General features: G+C 39.1%; 1 protein-coding gene across 14 annotated transcripts in view; it reads right to left on the bottom strand.

Annotated features, from left to right (window-relative positions):
- PIK3CB (phosphatidylinositol-4,5-bisphosphate 3-kinase catalytic subunit beta) overlaps window positions 1-18,467 on the bottom strand; it is a 211,793-nt gene that overhangs the window by 30,081 nt on the left and 163,245 nt on the right. For all 14 annotated transcript variants that reach the window (XM_065558075.1, XM_065558079.1, XM_005282507.5 and 11 more), the window contains 4 exons: window positions 11,760-11,881; window positions 7,273-7,416; window positions 6,020-6,119; window positions 1,361-1,539 (listed from right to left, as the gene is read on the bottom strand). In XM_065558075.1, coding sequence (XP_065414147.1) covers window positions 1,361-1,539; window positions 6,020-6,119; window positions 7,273-7,416; window positions 11,760-11,881 — 545 coding nt within the window. The remainder of the gene's footprint in view (window positions 1-1,360; window positions 1,540-6,019; window positions 6,120-7,272; window positions 7,417-11,759; window positions 11,882-18,467) is intronic.

The raw sequence follows: 18,467 nt of genomic DNA, 5'->3' as shown, positions 1-18,467 counted from the left end.
ACTGACGTGCCAAGACTACTTCTGCCCCTGCTTTCCCTGCCAGCTTGGGACTCCAGCACCCTGTCTTGTTGAGCCAGACATGCCAGTCTGCTCCAACACCGACCCAGGGTCTGCTCCAACACGTGCCCCAAAGCTGCAGACTTAACTGAAAGCAGCTTATAGAAGTGTTCCTGTCTTGAACTCTCAGATGCCCATCTCCCAATGGGGTCCAAACCCAAATAAATCCGTTTTACCCTGTATAAAACTTATACAGGGTAAACTCATAAATTGTTCGCCTTCTATAACACTGATCGAGAGAGATGCACAACTGTTTGACCCCCCACATACTTTGGGTTAATTAATAAGTAAAAAGTCATTTAAGTGATTCCAAGTAGTAACAGACAGAACAAAGTGAATTACCAAGCAAAATAAAACAAAACACGCAAGTGTAAGCCTAGTATAGTAATAGTAATAAAACTGAATACAGATAAAAATCTCACCCTCAGAGATGTTTCAATAAGTTTCTTTCACAGACTGGATGCCTTCCTAGTCTAGGCACAATCCTTTCCCCTGGTACAGCCCTTATTCCAGCTCAGGTGGTAGCTAGGGGATTTCTCATGATGGCCGCCCCCTTTGTTCTGTTCCACCCACTTATATATCTTTTGCATAAGGTGGGAATCCTTTGTCCCTCTGGGTTCCCACCCCTCCTTCTCAATGGAAAAACACCAGGTTAAAGATGGATTCCAGTTCAGGTGACATGATTACATGTCACTGTAAGACCCCAAGCCTTCATTCCTCCCAGCCTGACTCACAGGAAGGCCTGCCTGCCATCAGAGCAATCCACAGTCAACTGTCCTGACTGATGAGATCCAAACCACCATTAATGGCCCACACTTTGCATAATTACAATAGGCCCTCAGAGTTATATTTCATATTTCCAGGTTCAGATACAAGAGTGATACATTTATACAAATAGGATGACCACACTCAATAGATTATAAGCCTTGTAATGATACCTCACAAGAGACCTTTTGCATGAAACATATTTTAGTTACATTATATTCACACTCATCAGCATATTTTCATAAAATCATAAACTGCAATGTCACATATATATTTAACTAAGAGATCAGAAAGAGCTTTAAGTTTTAAGGTGGATAGCAAAAATCTTCAACACCAAACTAAAACTGACATCTTAACCTTAAGAAAGCAGAAATTTGCTTACATAGCTAGGATGATACCAGACCGACAGACCTTCTCCCACGCTTGAAAATGTACTCTGCGGCAGAGCGCCTGCTGAGCTGCACAGACAACCGAAATCAAAGTGTTTCCATATTAAAGTTACGGTGAAAATGTAAACAGACAATCGTATATAACTTACTATAGTTCTGATAGTATAACAGAGGGATTCAAAGGTGACTGGAGGTCAGAAAGTGCTTCTCTGTATGCATTTTGTTTTAAACAGGTGTGCATTGCATCTTTTCCTTTTGCTTTGCTTTGCTTCATGGCATTCAGTTTTATTATACTATTTAAGGTCTTCAATTTATTGAGGGCTTCAACCTGAAATAGATTTTTTAAAGTATTAATTTTTGAATCATTTATGAAATTCTAAATAAAAGGATAATTTGAAATCCATATTATACAACTACAAATGCAAAGTCTCATTTTCAAAATAAAAGGCCAATTAAAGATTTGGTTAAAATATTAAAGCCAGCAATAGTAACAGTTTCTTTCAATACAGGAAGAGTAGATTGTAATGAAGATGCCATTTCTGAAGAGAGTAAAATTTTCAAGAGCACTTAAGTACCTGAGACTTCTAAGTCGCCTTTTCTAAAATGACAAAAGCACTCAGGAGCCTAAGTCCCACACACTTTCAATGAGACAAGCTCCTAAATTTTTGAAAATAAAACTTAGGTGTTTTTGAAAATTTTCCCCCATAAAACTTATTTTAGTGTATGGTCTATATACATGCATTATCTCTTCCATATACAAGAACTCTGGCCAAATTTCAAACTAGTTGCCTAAAATTTGGCACCTAAATTCATACTGAAGTCAGTGGGAGCAGTTGGCATTCATCACATCTGAAAAAAACAAATTTATTTAAGAATCTAAATATGGATTCAGGCACCTTGCTTTAACTGGCTTATATCAGTTAAGTACAATCATGCCACTGATCCCACAAAAAATTAAGCACATGCTTAAGTTTAAGTTTTTGCAGAACTGGAGCCATAGTGAACACTGGTTTAATAAAATTGTGCTAAACCCCTCCATTTCACCCACCATTATAACAAACACTTGAAAACGACCCTATTATAACATTAAAATGGGACTTATCCGTTTGGTTTTCCTATCTTCACTGACAATGTAAAGTGAAATCCTGGCTCCACTGAAGTTAACAGCATTTTGTCATTGATTTAAATGGGAACAGGAATTCACTCTAAATATTTTTGTTAGTTATTCACTACAGTTGACTCACTTTCAAATGAACTGAGCGGAGGACACAAAAAGCTACCCAGTTAGAAATGGTTTGTCTGAAGTAAGTTTTTTTCCCTTGCCAATGACACCCATTGCAAATAATCCAGTTCTTAATCCAAATCATGAACCAGAGAGCTTTAAAGACTGGGAAGGCTATGGAATATATACAATTTGCCAGCTAGTTAGTAAAGAAACTTTGCTAACTTATTTAGAGATCAAAACTAACTAGCCTACTATCCCATAATACCACTACTTTTCAAGGCTGACATTATGTTTCTTAACTTTCTAGAAAAACTCTTTCATACAGAAAGCTAACTAATAGAAGCAATGGCATCTGGTCAATTAGGAAACAAACAAAAAAAATCTAATTAGTTTGAATCAGTCTTTGCAGACAACTTTCCTAACAAAAAAAATGTCCATATATGACATGCTGAGAAAAGGATCTGGATAGACAAATTACCCCAGAGGAATAGGGTTTGATCTGGAAAAGAAGACCAGTAATCTCACTCTGTAGCACAATAAAAGAAAATTTCTTTTTAAGATACTATTTAATGGGTACGTCACACCAGACAGGTTAAAAAATATAGATAGATTGAAGGGGATAAATTGGAGAAATTGTGATGGAAAAGGAGACTTTATGTATACATGGTGGACATGTCCAGTCATTAGAAGGTACTAGGGTTTTCAGGCATCCGGTTTTCGACCGGAACACCCAGTCGAAAAGGGATCCTGGCGGCTCCGGTCAGTGCTGTTGACCGAGCCATTAAAGTCCGGTTGGCAGCACAGCGGGGGTAAGGCAGGCTCCTGGCCTGCCCTGGCTCTGTGTGACTTCCGGAAGCAGACGGCATTTCCCTCTGGCTCCTAGGCGGAGGCGCGGCCACAGGGGCTCCACGTGCTGTCTCTGCCCTGAGCATTGGCTCCACAGCTCCCATTGGCTGGGAACCGCAGCCAATGAGAACTGCAGGAGCGGCGCCTGAGGACACGGCAGCATGCAGAGCCGCCTGGCCGCACCTCTGTCTAGGAGCTGGAGGAAAATGCCAGCCGCTTCCAGCAGCTGCCAGAGATAAGCGCCGCCAGAGCTTGCACTCCAAACCCCATCCTGCACCCCAACCCTCTGACCCAGGTTGGAATCCCCTCCCGCACCTTAACTCCCTCCCAGAGTCCGCACCTCAATCCCCTGTCCCAGCCCTGAGCCAAACTCCCTCCCACAGCCTGCAAAAAACCCAGCACACTTGTCCAATTTTTTTGGAATATTAACTTTTGATAGACATGCCTGGTCTGTTAAATGTGTTATCAATCAATCTAATAAAATCACTAGAAATGACATGTCATTGGTGGTGTAGTAATGCTCACTCTGTTAATATGGTAGCACCCTGTTAACAGAGAGATCTGATGAATATATTTCTGTATAATGTCGCTTTAAGCAAAAGTTCACTGTTGTAATGATTCTGTTTCCTATATTTATATGGCAAAGATCTGTAAAACTGTTACTACTCCCTAATTAAATAATTAGGGGTGGGGGAGAATGTTTGTCTGATCACAATTGTTTGACCTCAGCCATACAAGTAAGGCATATTGTATATCTGTGGGAAATTCAAGAAAAGCAAGTATGGTTTTTGTTTTATTAAATCCTCATTGCAGTGAAACTTTAATGTGACCAAGAATGAGTTAAAAGTGCTTTGAGAACTATGGAAGAAAAGTGATATATATCCCACGATCAACTGTACTTAACCATGTCCCTAACCTTTAAGCATTTGAGCAGTCCCATTAACTTCAACTGACTTCATTGACTTTGCTCACACGAGGAAGTTAGGCACATACTTAAATACCTTGATTACTAGGGGTTTATAAGAGATTATTATTATTTAACCAGCAACTTTAAATCTTGTTGCTTGTAACTGGACAATTATTTGTAACCAATATCGTATTATGTCTTGTGATGTTCGCTGCACTGTTTATTTCTTTGTGGCAATCTTTTTGAGGAAAGACACTGAAGAAAATGCAGTGACATTACAGCACCAAATGTCAATATAGCAAAGCCCTTTGTACATTCTGTCTAGGCTTGCTACTGATAAACATAGTAACATGTGCATGCTGTATTTTAATCTCAACTACTGATAAGTGGTTATAAAATGGGTCTTTATTATAATTGTATACAAAAAATCCTCTTTAAACCAAAGCTAACTTGATCAATAATCTAGCGCTGATTATTATTCACTCAAGGATATTCTACTTTCACATTTGCAACAGTTAGTTTCTATACAAGGAAACTTCAGCCTAATCTGTAAAGTGTTGAGTTAAAGCTCAAAATTTCTATAGATAAACTGTCAGGCAGGATGCTGTGGAAGCTGTATGCAGTTTGATTATAAAACTGAGGCAGTGGAGGACCTGCCAGGTCAGCCATCTGTCAAAACCTAAAGCACTCTGCTTTTCCACAATTCCAGGAGCTGTACAAACACCACTGACAAGGGGACAAAATGGAACCTGTGCTGAACAAACAGGAACTTTTTGAAGTATTTCTACTTTGAATTTCTTCCGTGTTTGCACAGTTGGGAACTTTTTTGCCCCTTCTTTGATTGTGTTGACATTTGTTTCCTGAGAAGTGCACAGAAAACTTCACTGACCTTAAGTCTCTTACTGACAGCATTTCATCACCTAGTCTTTTTATGATTTTAACAATACTAACAAGCACATTTGTGTAAGAGATGGCTTTTTCAATGCTTTCTGAACAGCACTAAGAGAGAAGAACAATGGTACATTCCTATTTCATTTACTTCTTGAGATACAGTTGTAACCCAGATGTGATCAGAACTAAAAGAAAATTTTGATCAGACAATTTCTAATTGGGTTGCTTTTTGTTGCCTCCTCTCAGTTTATGTTTTCGCTGTGCATTAAATAAATCAGACAGATATTACCTCTGTTTTTCAGAAATACGGATTACTGTAGCAGCCCAGGTCTTAAGCCAATGCAATTTTGACACATTAAACTCTTCAGAACAAGCTTTGCAATGTAAACATTGGCAGATCATTAACAGCAGCACACTATAATATGTTTAGAAATGAACACCACCTCTTCTCTTGACTGGTACCCCCACAGTGATAGCAAAAATTATGTCTGTTGTAATTTCTCTTTATAGTGATCTATGTAGACTTATTAAACTTAAGGCATTATTTCAGCCTCTTTATTAAAGCAACAGTTTGAATTACCTTCTCACAAAAGCCAAAGCTGCAGGAAGTGATCTTTTAGAGTAATCTACTAAATCCATTGTTCCCTCGGGATGCATACACCCTATTTGCAAGTATCAGGAATAGTTAAATGGCTGCCATGCAGGAGAGCTTTCCTCCTCTGGGGCTCCCCAACCCCTTGCTACTTCTTGTGTCAGTGGCTTGGGCTCCCCATTCCTATGTCTCTCTTACTAGCCCCTTCTTCTCTCTACCGACCTTCCCTTTTCACACACAGCTGTTGTATGGAAGGAGCTTGCAGATGAGCCCCATATCATTGATGGAATAGATATTTCACTTGCAAGTCAGGAATAAGTGAAGACAAATATTTAAACAATCAATACCTGTTTGGAAAGCACTTTCATGTGAGCAATACTTCCTCGGCAGTAAGCTTCAAGTATTACACCAAACTGTACTGAGACAGCGGGTATGTGCACCTCTGACCTACAGGAAGCATCATGTGAAAACAGGAAAAAAAAAATCACTGAGTTGCAAAGATAGATTGTATCCATTTTACAGATAAGAAATCTTCAAGCTATTACAATAGGAATTTATTACTACTGTAATTAAATACAACACACAATACTCTGACTTAACTAAAATGCAAAGCTACATTTGAAAAAACAAAATCCTAATGCAGGGCCACTTTCCCAAAGGACAGCAACATAGTTCAGTGGCTAGGTGCTAGACTTTGAATCAGAAGAGTTGGTTTCTATTAGAGTTTCCTCATTCTTTGGCCTAGGAATATTTCAGAGGCATTTTAAATCACTAGGAAGGAAGGAATGCCTTTATATCAGTCTTCAGTACCTCTTTGGCCAGAAATGGTGTTGATAATCTATGGAGGGAATGATGCTAGGCTTCAGTTATGCTAGAGTTGCAGGGGTATTGTGAGGAAAAATGGTGGCAGTCTCAAGGGTTCACGAGGAATGTGGAAATTTTCCAAAGGAGTCCCCCTTCCTCCAAAACAAACCATTTTAAAGGTATTAGGACAAAAGCTAATTATTCTCCACAAAAAATTAAACATGTAGTACTGTATTTACTTTATTTTTAGGTTAAAAAAAACCAACAGCAACAGGTTACATTTCTAAGCTTGAGACAAACTAAAGCTCTTCCTACAAGGTATTTGTCATTCACAGAAAGGCCGTTCTACTCTTGCCTTCAAAAAGTGACAACTAAGAATCAAAGAAATTTAATGTCTCAACAAGAATTCAAATAAAAGTGAAATTCATTCAAACTTGTGAGGTATAAATGTTGCATTTCCAATGAAAACAAAACAAACATTTAAATTTCTATGCAAAACAAATTATAGAAATAAGACTTGCAAATGTCTGACAATATTAATTCCAAAATGGAGCAATTTAATATTTTTTTTTAAATGTAGCTTTTGTTTTGGAGATTGCGCTACTGTTATTACATTTTCTGATTTTTAAGCCATTTTATGAAGAATTTCATATTATCAACATCAAAGATCAAGAAATACACAATATTGGGGAATAGCTAAGATGAAAAATCCTCAAGAACCTGTATTTGGTATGAAAGAGTTCATTCTGCCCGCTGATACACACCACCACCATTAGTAAAAAGGGGAAATTCTTACCTTAGATGCCAAAATAGCATCTGCCCGATCCTCCTATTAGCAAGTGCTCTCTCTACCAGGAATCTGGAGAGGGCACAATCAAGAAAAGGTTCATATTTCAGAACTTGCACAAGCTGGAGAAGATACTGAGAGAGCTCTTCATCACTGGAAGGAGATAATAAAATCTCATAAACAGCCAGGTAACTAGATTCTCACACACACACACACACACACACACACACTGTAACAATGGTAAGGTCCACATCTAACAGGAAAGGTTTCTACCTTTCAGGCAAATGAGGAAGAAAAAATAATGCATGTAGGCTGAGTGTGAAACTGCCAAAGAGGTTCTAGAAGACCTTGAATGATAAGGAGCGACACCATTATGGTTAGAGCAGAAACTTCTGATGGAAATCAAGGGACATAAAATGCTTGGGTGAAATCAACAGGAATTTTTTCCAGTGTGTGTGTATAGTCAGATTAACTGCCTTCAACGCTTCATAACAGATCATTGGCCCCTCTTTCAATTACTCTGACTGTGGAGATGGATCTAAGGCACCAGCTCAGGCTCACCCTGCCCCCTCACGTGGTGCAAGAGGCATGACAGGAATGGACATTGAAATCACCTAAGAAAATAAACTTCAGCAACTCCCAATCCAGGTCAGTGAAACTCAGTAAGTTTACTCAGGGATGCTAGGTAAGGGTAAGGGTGACTAAATGGACAAACTTTGTCTTTAGGGAAAAACTAGATTCTTAGTGGTCCCAGGTCTAAGGAAGTGCACTAACTACAGTTCTGCCATTCCCAAGGATTTGATCCTTCATAGTCATCCAAATGTTGAGGTCAATCCTATGGCTCTAATGAGACAGTAAAGGTGAACTACAAGATTTCTGTGGGGTCTTACAATTCTGCCAGCCCTCTGCGAGGTTGCAGCTGCATCTGAAGTTAAATGGGTAGCTCTATATCTATGCAACCACAGCACCCAAGATCTGAATTAAAATTTCAGCCTACAATTGTTTGAGGTTCAGCACCAATTTCACCCGGATAATTTTGCAGTCATGTAGCTCTAAAAAATGAAAATGTGGCATGTTGGTTTAGAATGGCTCTCATAAAAAGATGTCAAGAGCAGCCAAAATTTAAAACAAAGTAAACAGACCAAAAAACTCCAGAACTAAAGTAGTATTCAATAATTCATCCAAAAAGCCACCCAAATAAACTTTCAAGTCCCCCTATTACTTAATTGTTCTAGATGTAAGCAGAGTCAGGATAAGCTCTACCCTGACATCTGGTGGTGAATTATGGTGAGGGTTGAAAAGAACTTCAGGGGCTGACCTTGTTTGCATAGGCACAACCACCCGCCTAGCCTGGGACAACAACAACTGAAAGTGGTTACTTTGGCTGGTGTGGGATCCCCAGTTTCTCTGTTGTTGGGGCAGGAAGAATAAAGTGTTGTTACCCTGATTCGGTGAAGCAAGGCCAGTGGAACTGTTGTATGACAGAGAGACTCACCAGTAATTAAGTAGCACTTGCTAGAGAAGGGGCATGGGTTACAAAACCCAGTGAATTGAGAGAGGATGGGGATAGGTATTTGTACCTGATGGTATGGGCCCTCTTTGAGGGCTTGAAACACCAGTTGCACCACCTCCTCTCTCCACTGTTGAATGTCAGAGCTAACTTTGATTCCATTAGGAGCCTAGTTACAGGCTGCTGACCTGAATTCACTTTGGGCCAATGGTGCACCAGCACTGGGGCTCCCCTACTACGAGCTGAAATTGCTAAGAGCTGAAATCACAAAAGTGCTAAAGTTATTAAGAGCTGAGATCACTGAGTGCTGTGTTAAATAGTGGGGGAGCCTGAAGCTATATTGCTAAGCAGCTGACGGAGCAGTGAGCAGCGCAGGGACGGTTGGAGCGGCCCAAGGAACAGCAAGCAGAGCTGTTTGCGGGGACGACTGGAGTGGCTCACAGGTCGGTGAGCGGAGCGGAGCAGTTCATGGGACGGCAAAAAGTGGACTGGCTCATGGTGAAGGCTGCGGCAGAACCCCACGGAGAGATGGCCGGCTGGCCTCGGATCACATAAGGTGCCCCTTAACACCCTGCGTGCCCCCCTTTTACTCTGGGGCTGCACTGACCAGGGACTGGGACTTTGGGGGGTTGCTGGACCCAAGAGACTTTGAGGGTCTTGGACTTTGGGGACTCCAGGTGATTTTTGGGTTGCTGGATTCAAGAACCAAAGGGAAAGGACACAGCCCAATTTGCTGGGGTGGGTTTTTTGCTCCTGGTTTGTGTTATGAATCCTGTTTGTGGTGTTTTTTCCAATTTAATGCTGATGTCGTTTACCTCATGTTATTAAACATTTTCTGCTACACTCAGACTCCGTGCTTGCGAGAGGCGCCCAGGGGGTGGTATGTAATTGTCACTGGGTGGGGGGCTCGAGCCGGTTTTGCATTGCGTTATTGAAACGGAACCCCTAGATACAGAACCCGGCCCTTGTTGCTGCCAACTTAGATGGGCAGAAGGGTTACATATATAATTGAAAAAAATTATTCCTTCTCAAACATAACATACATCTTTTCAGGAAACCATCTATTTCCAAGAGAAATAAACACTTGCATTCTCTATTTTTTATGTAGTGACTTTGTTGCTTTAGCGATGTCAGGACATATCTGAACTCCCCTGCTGAACTTTCTAGATTTTCCACTTCTGAATTGCCTATAGAACTCTTTACCCAAAAGAGAGACAAAAGTAAAAATTAAAACTTTACAAATTACTGAAAACTCAATCATGATAGTTGGTAGAATGCTTAAAGTGATATTCTGAAAAAGTTTAATTTGGATAGAAGTATTGAAATCTGTTGTAGCATAAATTCCAACAAAGATAATACTTTATTTCTAACTATTATTTATTTGTAAGAATCTATTTTAGAATTTTAAAGAAAGCCTAGAATACAAGTATTTTTCTGCTGTCTGGTATGTTTAGCCTTCAAAAAAAGACAACGAATAGGTGACATCCTAACAGTCTATCACAACCCTTTACATATTTGAAAAGAGGATGGTGATCAATTGTTGTTCATATCCACTGAAGATAGGACAAGAAGTAATCAGGTTAATTGGCAGCAAGGGAGATTTAGGTTAGATATTAGGAAAAAACTTTCTAACTAGTATAGGTTACTAAGAAAGGTTGTGGAACCCCCATCATTGGAGGCTTTTAAGAACAGGTAGACAAATACTTGTCAGAGATACACTTGGTTCTGCTTCAGCATGGGGGTGATTGACTAGATGACCTCTCAAGGTCCCTTCCATCCATTCTATTATTAACCACCATTTAGATTACATTTTCTTTACATTTTTACTTGAGGTATTTTATCAGGCATATAAAAGTCTGAAACTGAGTTCTTATATCCTGTTGAAGAGAATTTTGCTTTTGAGACATTACTAAGAATAATCATTCCAGATAACCAATTTAGCATTATTAGGTGAGCCAGGGTTAACAGAGCAATTACTTGTTTACATTTGAAAGAAGTCAAAATATTTTGTCAATAACCTAGCCTTGACAATAAAAAGTTGTTCATCACATACAAAGTTCAGGAGTCAAGGACAGGATAAATGCAGTAATTCTGCAAATGATAAAGTTCAACTTATTGTGGAGCAAAATTTATACAACAGCAGAAATGCACACTATAAAGGAAGAACTGCAAGCAGGAGAAACTAACTCTGAGAAGAAACTGAAATCAACAACTCTATCAAATCTTAGCTTTTTATTAAATGGTACAGTGAGTAATTGGGCCACTATTTTCAGGCACAGACTAGCTGGTTTGTGATCCTCACAGTATTTCACTCTCCATGTACTTCTCCCTATCATCAAAGGCCCCACATTACAGTGATTCTCCCAATGACTAAGGCCTTGTCTACACTACGGGGGTAAGTCGACCTAAGTTACGCAACTCCAACTACGTGAACAACATAGCTGGAGTCGACGTAGCTTAGGTCGACTTACTGTGGTGTCTACACCACGCTGCATTGACGTGAGACGCTCTCCCGTTGACTTCCCTTACTCTTCTCATTCTGGTGGAGAACCGAGTCGATGGGAGAGAGCTTTGTGGTCAATTTAGCGGGTCTTTACTAAACCTGTTAAATTGACCCCGGTGCATCGATCACCGCAGCGTCGATCCCCAGTAAGTGTAGATGCCCTAAGTGGGGAGGAAAGACATTTCCTTTCTTTGGGATAAGGACACTGCAAGCCTCTTCTTGAAAGGGAAGGACATGAACTTTGTTCCCAGAATGGCAGTATACTGAGGTGTTAATGGGCTGCCAGACTAGACTATAATTAGGCCATTCTAAAAGAGTTTAACTAATTGTTTGTATGTATTATTTTACTTGGGGATCCTTGTGTGGGAAAGAATGTGTTCTTAGACCACTTTTGATTCTGAGTCCTTTCTTCTCTTGTAAAAAAGTAGAATGCAATTTCCCCCCCAATAATACTTTTACAGCAGAACAATTACCATAACTTACCTCATTTGCTTTAAACAGCCCACTGCATATTCTCTCACATACTGGTCCGGATAATTGAAATCCAGCAACTCTAATGCTTCTCTAGGAGGCAGTTTTGACCATATTTGAAGAAGAGCCTGAAGCTGTTTTAAAAACAACAATATCTATAGTCAGTCACCTGTTCAATATATAGTTGAGAAATTAGATGGACAGATTTTCCTGATCATAATTATTTGGAAGAAGATTATGGGGCTAGCTGGTTCAAAACCCAGGAAAACAATTTTTTGAAAATTTTCTCATTTTTCAGCTGTTCTTCTGGGGTTCTTTTGGTGGAGTTTTGTTTTCTGAAAACCTGGTTTTCAGTAAGTAAACAGTGGTTTTAGCAAAGAAAAAATCAGATAACTAAAAATAAGAAATGTTCTAAATGATTTCAGTAAAAAAATTGGCAAAGTTTTGTGGGAAATTTCTTGAAAACATGAAAATTTTGATGAAGATAAAGAAAAACTTTTTGTGGAAAAATTAAGGTTTTTTTGGGGGGTGGGTGGGAGGGGAGATGGACGGACAAAAAACCTTTTCATATTATACATTTTAGCCCATTCAAATTCTGCAGCACATCTTTGGATGTAATCTGACTGCTTGCTCTGTACTGTCGTCACTTTGGCTGCGAGTATAAGTGACCCAGGGAAGAACACCATAGTGAAGGATGATCCTATAATGGTGTGCAGATGACCTGGGTACTCAAATTCCATACACACTCCCTGCTACCAGCATAGTGGAAAAGGAAGATATAGCCCATAGAGCTAAAGCTACAGAACGTGGTTAATGAAAAGAGGGCATGGTCTGGATCCCCTTTGCTATGCAGATCCTGGGTTAGATTTTCACCCCCTAAAATGATCAGAGTAGCATTCAGTCTAACAGACCACAAGAAAGAAAAAATATGCACAACACCACAAAGATCAGGGCAGTCCAAATGAAAGCTTTAGCACAACTCAAAACACACCCCTTGACTTCGGTTCTGTACATTTTAGCTGTACTCCGGGATCTGACCCTACAAGTTTAAATTAGTCATCCAGTAAGGTGTACAATTTTCCTGAGGGCTGCTTTTGTTAAAAATATACACTTCATCATTATAAACTTCATAGTAGTGTCTAGAGGTCCCAAATGTGGGATCAGGACCGCACTGTATATATACTCAGTAAAAAACTGTCACTGTTCCACAAATATCAGTGGGAGAAAAGGAATATAGATCCCCATTTTGGAGATGCAAAGCTGGGGAACAGAAAGATTAATAGACTTGCCCAAAGTCACATAAGAAACCTGTGACATCACTGGGAGTTGATTCCAGCTGCCTTAACCACAAGACTATCCTAATTCCCTAATTCATGCTACAGCTGCAGTATTGATCTAAATTGCTACATGCCTGCAAACAGAAGCATTATTTCTCAAACTGGTTAAGGGGCATGTATTTCTATAATTTGAAATTATGAAATATTTATGAAAATAGCAAAAGTTGATCCACTTCTAGCTCACAGTCACCTATAACACTATCAGCGATTAGTAAAATTAGTGAAGTTTTACTGCCCTTGTTATTTTTATCCCTTATGGCAGATCTATCCCTGACCAAGTATATATGAATAAGATCTGTTAGTACAAGAAACACTAGAGCACATATTAGAATAATTGAGGAAATAGATTTATAAAAGTCGCTGAAAAGAAGTGATCATATTATCAAAACACTGTTTTGCTTTTATTAAATTAAAATATAGGCACTTTTAAAATTAATCTGCCCTCTGAAAATACCTTTTCTAATGCATATATCCATGTAGTAGTGAGACAGTAGGTCTGGTCAGTGTTAAATCAGCAACCCAGAGCAAATGTAAATGGGATATCAACACTACATTTTTTTTTTTTTAAAAACACACACACACACACACACACACACACACACACTTTTCTTTAGTCATAAGCAACATCTATACTAAAAAACCCTTCCTATTAGTAGGATAATACAAATATTTCACAATGAAAAGACCACTTATTCATTACAAGCTGAATGATGAAAGTAATTTACATGTTCTCGCTCTGATTAGTGAATCCTTTTATCCACAAAGGGAGATTTCCACTTTCCACTGCATGTCAGATCAGAGCTGAATGGTTTCACTCAAATATGACAAATGTGCACTTATTTTGTAATGTTAATGACTATCCAAGGCTGTCATTTAAAATTTAAGGGGCCACATTCCATGCTGATTTATATCCTGTGCAATCTCATTGACAGCGTTGCCAGGGATGCAGATCCATTAAAAAAAAATTAGCTCAAATGCCCATGTTACAATCCCTGAGGAAAAAAAAAAAATCAATGTTTCAGTCAGTGAGGTTATTTTCAGTAACACAGACTGATGAGAAGAATTGATATTTGCAGGCTTCAGAAAGATTGAAAGATAGTACAAAGATTATCTGGAATATAAATACTGCTTTGCCATAGAAATATATATTCAAACTACCTGATGTACCAGATATTCAGCCCAGAGATGGGAATATCCAGTCATACTATTTCCCTCTGTCAGGGAGCAGCATGACATAGGAGCTGAAGTACCACAACCACTTGTGCTGGAACTCTAAAAATATACTGATGCTGACGCACCAAAGCAGGTGCTGAGCACCAACAAACACAGGTACTGAAGCACTGACAACATAGGTACCTCAACACTTAAACACCAAAACAAATATGCCAGAGTACCAGTGCAGGTGCTGAACCATCAAAAACACAGAGACCTACATGTTGAGGCAGATAAAAACCCCAGATGCTGATATGTTATGGCTGAATTTTGATCTCAATGGTACCACTTATTAAAATGTATAAATATGGTTTTAGGTGCTCAATTTTAAGCAACTACGTTTGAAAATTATAGCCCGATAGTACCCAAATATAAGCTTAAGTAATAATTTAAAATATTTATTTCCTACAACTTAGACTATGACTGCATTAAATTGTTAAAATTAAAGACAATGGGTATTAAAGCAGGAAATGTTAACTGATGTGATCTTAGAGGAAGCAAGAGCTAGATGACTTGTGAAAGAGCCAAGAAAATTCCAAAAATACAGCCTGCTCTTGTTTACATTCCTCTTCTGAATCTGCATTAAGAGGGAAGTGTAGGCCAACTAGCTCAATGTCCCAGGTGAGCATCTGCTGATCAAAATGTGAAGGTCAAAGGATATCAGACGTACTAGTCACAGCTGGATAATTTTTCCTTTCTTAAATCCATTTTTTAAAAGCACATCTGCAGAACTATTAGGACAATGGGGAAGTTTATTTGGAAGTTTTCCAAACATTTAAGAATACTTACATCTAGAGTACTTTATTTTTATTTAAATATGCTCTTTTCAGTATCTACAATGTTAAAAAATACAAAACAAATCAGTGCATGAAAGGTAAATGAGATTAAGCACTCATTTCTGTGACAGAAAGGCTATATTCACACTGCAGTTGGGAGGTGTGATTCCTAGTGCGGATAGACAGACTCACGCTAGCTCAGCTTGAGGTAGCACACTAAAAATAGCTGCGTGGAGGTTGTAGAACTGGCAGTGGCTCATGCTACCAGCCCAAGCTCAGACCCAGGGGGTTGAACAGTCTTGGACTTGGGCAGCAAGCCTGAGCCACCAGCAGTTCCGCAACATCCACACTGGCACACTAGCTCAACTCGAGCCAGTGAGAGTCTGTCTACCTCTTGCTGGAAATCACACCTCCCTGCTGCATTGTAGACATGCCTTAGAATCTCACATACATGAAGACAATACCAGGAGCATTACATCAAGAAGTGAGGATTCTCAACTCTCAGTGCTGCTAAGGTTCTAGAAGAGATACAAAAAAGATTGAATGACACCTGAAATCTGATTAGTCTTTATATAGGTTTGAAACTCTTGCTTTTCACTAGTCAATGAACATATGCACCAAGAATTCTTTGCAAGTGAGACTTCTTTACCATATTAAGCAATAGAGTTGAATTAAAAACTCTATATTTTTATTTAAAATTGTTTGACATTTCAAAATATCCAATTGAGTTGTCTTTTCTTTCTCTCCTCCCAGAGGGTGACATCCTACTGAGAATGGATGGGTTAACTTGGATGATCTGTTTAATAAGATCTGGGGTCTGCTTTCCAGACACATTCTCCATGATTCCCTCACTTAGCGAAGTTCTCCTATCTTGCTGCTGGGCCAAAGTAAGTGCCTTTGGTATTCACGAGGCACCTCAGCAACAATAAGGGCAATTACTTAGACAAATTAATTCTGGATGGCTGTTCTGCTGTAACAGTTACAAGAATGTAATATGTAAAAGAAATAGTAAATTAAATTACAATATTTTCTGAGAGTTGCTGTCAGTCTACAGTATTTTATTTGCTATTTTCAGAACATCTAAAATAATTTATTACAGTAAGATGTTCTGCTGTTAACATTACACAATTTCTTGAGACTAGATTCTGACTGCAAATAGCAAAATTTAAAAACACCCAGAAAAGTAGTTTTGATCACATTTAGTGACAACAGCTGTTAAAAATCTTTTTTGCACCACATGTCAGACTCAGTGCAATGTCTGTTGCCAGTAAAAGACATTATTCAAACCTCTAATGCCAAGAAATTACTGTATTTTACACAGCAGGAATTAGTTGATGCTGTTGTGATGGTCCTCGGCCATAACAACATTTATTTTAAAATTGGCAAGCATTAACTACTGTAAGATACAACTTTTGAGGTACGGTAAAACCTCTAATTTTTGGAATTCATAATTCATACAAAAGTGGCAGTCTCTCCCCGCTAACGGATTTAATAATATAGGCGTGTACTGAGGAAACATAAGTAATACTTTATTACTTTGTAAAATATACTACAATGTATTTATTAACACATGAATTATTATAACCAATACTACTAAACTACAACTGTGAAATAAGCTAAATACATTTTGGGATGCATTACTCATCCTTTTTTATTTGAATTATTTTCCAAAACTCAATTCAGGAGACTAAATAATTTGACAGTGTCCTTTTAATATCAATCAACAAATGGGAAATTCAGATGTTCATCCAACATGCTTCAGTATTTTTTTAAAATGTGCTTCACAAAGAGAGGGTGTCGGGTATTAGTATCTATAGTATTGCTAGTATTTGTAACCTACAATTTTTTCCTATCTTTATTTTATACAGATAAATTTACTGTGTATAGCTCTGGAAGTCTTATATGCACAAAACACTCTTTAGATAAAGAAACCTTCTTAAAATACATTGTGTATGCAGTCTGAGTGAAACTGATCTGAGTGCAGAGGGACCACACAAGGTCCTGTATACCACATAAGTGTGACAAACCTTTAATGAATATCTTATGTGGTGCCTGAGACCTCGCATAGTTCCTCTGTATGGGATCTATTACAACCTAATCGAGTAAGGGTCCTGTTCAAACAACTGTTTCATTTTTAATCCAAATTGAAGTTATATTATCCTGAAAAGAGATTTTTAATAATTTTTCTATTTTTCCATTCAGCGCAAGGTCCCTACTACATGTCTGGGGCAGTGCACAAGGTACGTACAAACACGTAACAAACATTCATGAACGCCACACTATTCCTTTATGGGCCAAATGTGATTTATAATTTAGAAAACTCATTTAGCCACTGCCACAGGGCTAACTCTCCCACCTTTCCACCACTGGGAGGCCCTATCCAAAGAAGATCAATATGATTCTGCTGCATTGGGGACAGGGTGGCAGGATTCTGGGACTACATACAGGGGAGCCCTTGACTTCTGCATGCCAAGAAGTTCAGCTCTTTATCACTGACCCAGCATAAAAGGAAACCATGGGAGTGAGAGAAATACTAGTAGAGACACAGCTCTGAGGATTTCAGAGCCATTTCTCTTCATGGAAGTGTGGTTCATGTTGTGGATGCTATTGCAGACACAGAGTATGTCATGGAGGATTCCTTCCTCCCACTCCAGGGGACTCCACTGAGCCAAGCCTGATTTAAGAGTGGCATGGGGGACAGAATCTGCTCTTTATTTCTTATTCTTAAAAAACACGTAACAGAGTAATAACAAAAAAATATACATATTTGACAGTGAAGTATGCCCCTGCTTCTGCAAACACTTGCCCAGTGAGTAACTTTAGGCACATGAGAACTCCCATTGAATTCAAAGGAACTATCCACATGGATGAGTGCTTGCGGGAAATAACATCTTAAACATTTTAGAATAGAAAAAACGGTTACCTACCTTTCATAACTGTTGTTCTTCGAGATGTGTTGCTCACGCCCATGCCATTCTAGGTGTACTTGCACCCATATGCGCGGTCGTCTGAGATTTTTGCCTTAACGGTATCTGTGGGGCCAGCTGTGGCACCCTCTTGAGTGTCGCACTCATATGTCAGTATATCAGGCGCCGCCGGCCCTATGCCCTCTCAGTTCCTTCTTGCCGGGACCTCTGACGGAGGAGTAGGAGGGCGGGTAATGGAATGGACATGAGTAACACATCTCGAAGAACAGTTATGAAATGTAGGTAACCATTTTTTCTTCAAGTGCTTGCTCATGTTGATTCCATTCTAGGTGACTCTCAAGCAGCATCCATGGAGGTGGGCTCGGAGTTCATGGTCTTGCAGCTTGCAGCACTGCTCTGCCAAAGCCAGCATCGTCTCGAGCTTCCTGGGTAAGTGCATAATAAGACATGAATGTGTGGCCAGACGAC

The sequence above is a fragment of the Chrysemys picta genome, chromosome 9 (genome assembly GCF_011386835.1).
Source record: "Chrysemys picta bellii isolate R12L10 chromosome 9, ASM1138683v2, whole genome shotgun sequence".
In the NCBI taxonomy this organism is placed as follows: Eukaryota; Metazoa; Chordata; order Testudines; family Emydidae; genus Chrysemys; species Chrysemys picta.
This window is presented reverse-complemented; position numbering and strand designations above follow the sequence as displayed.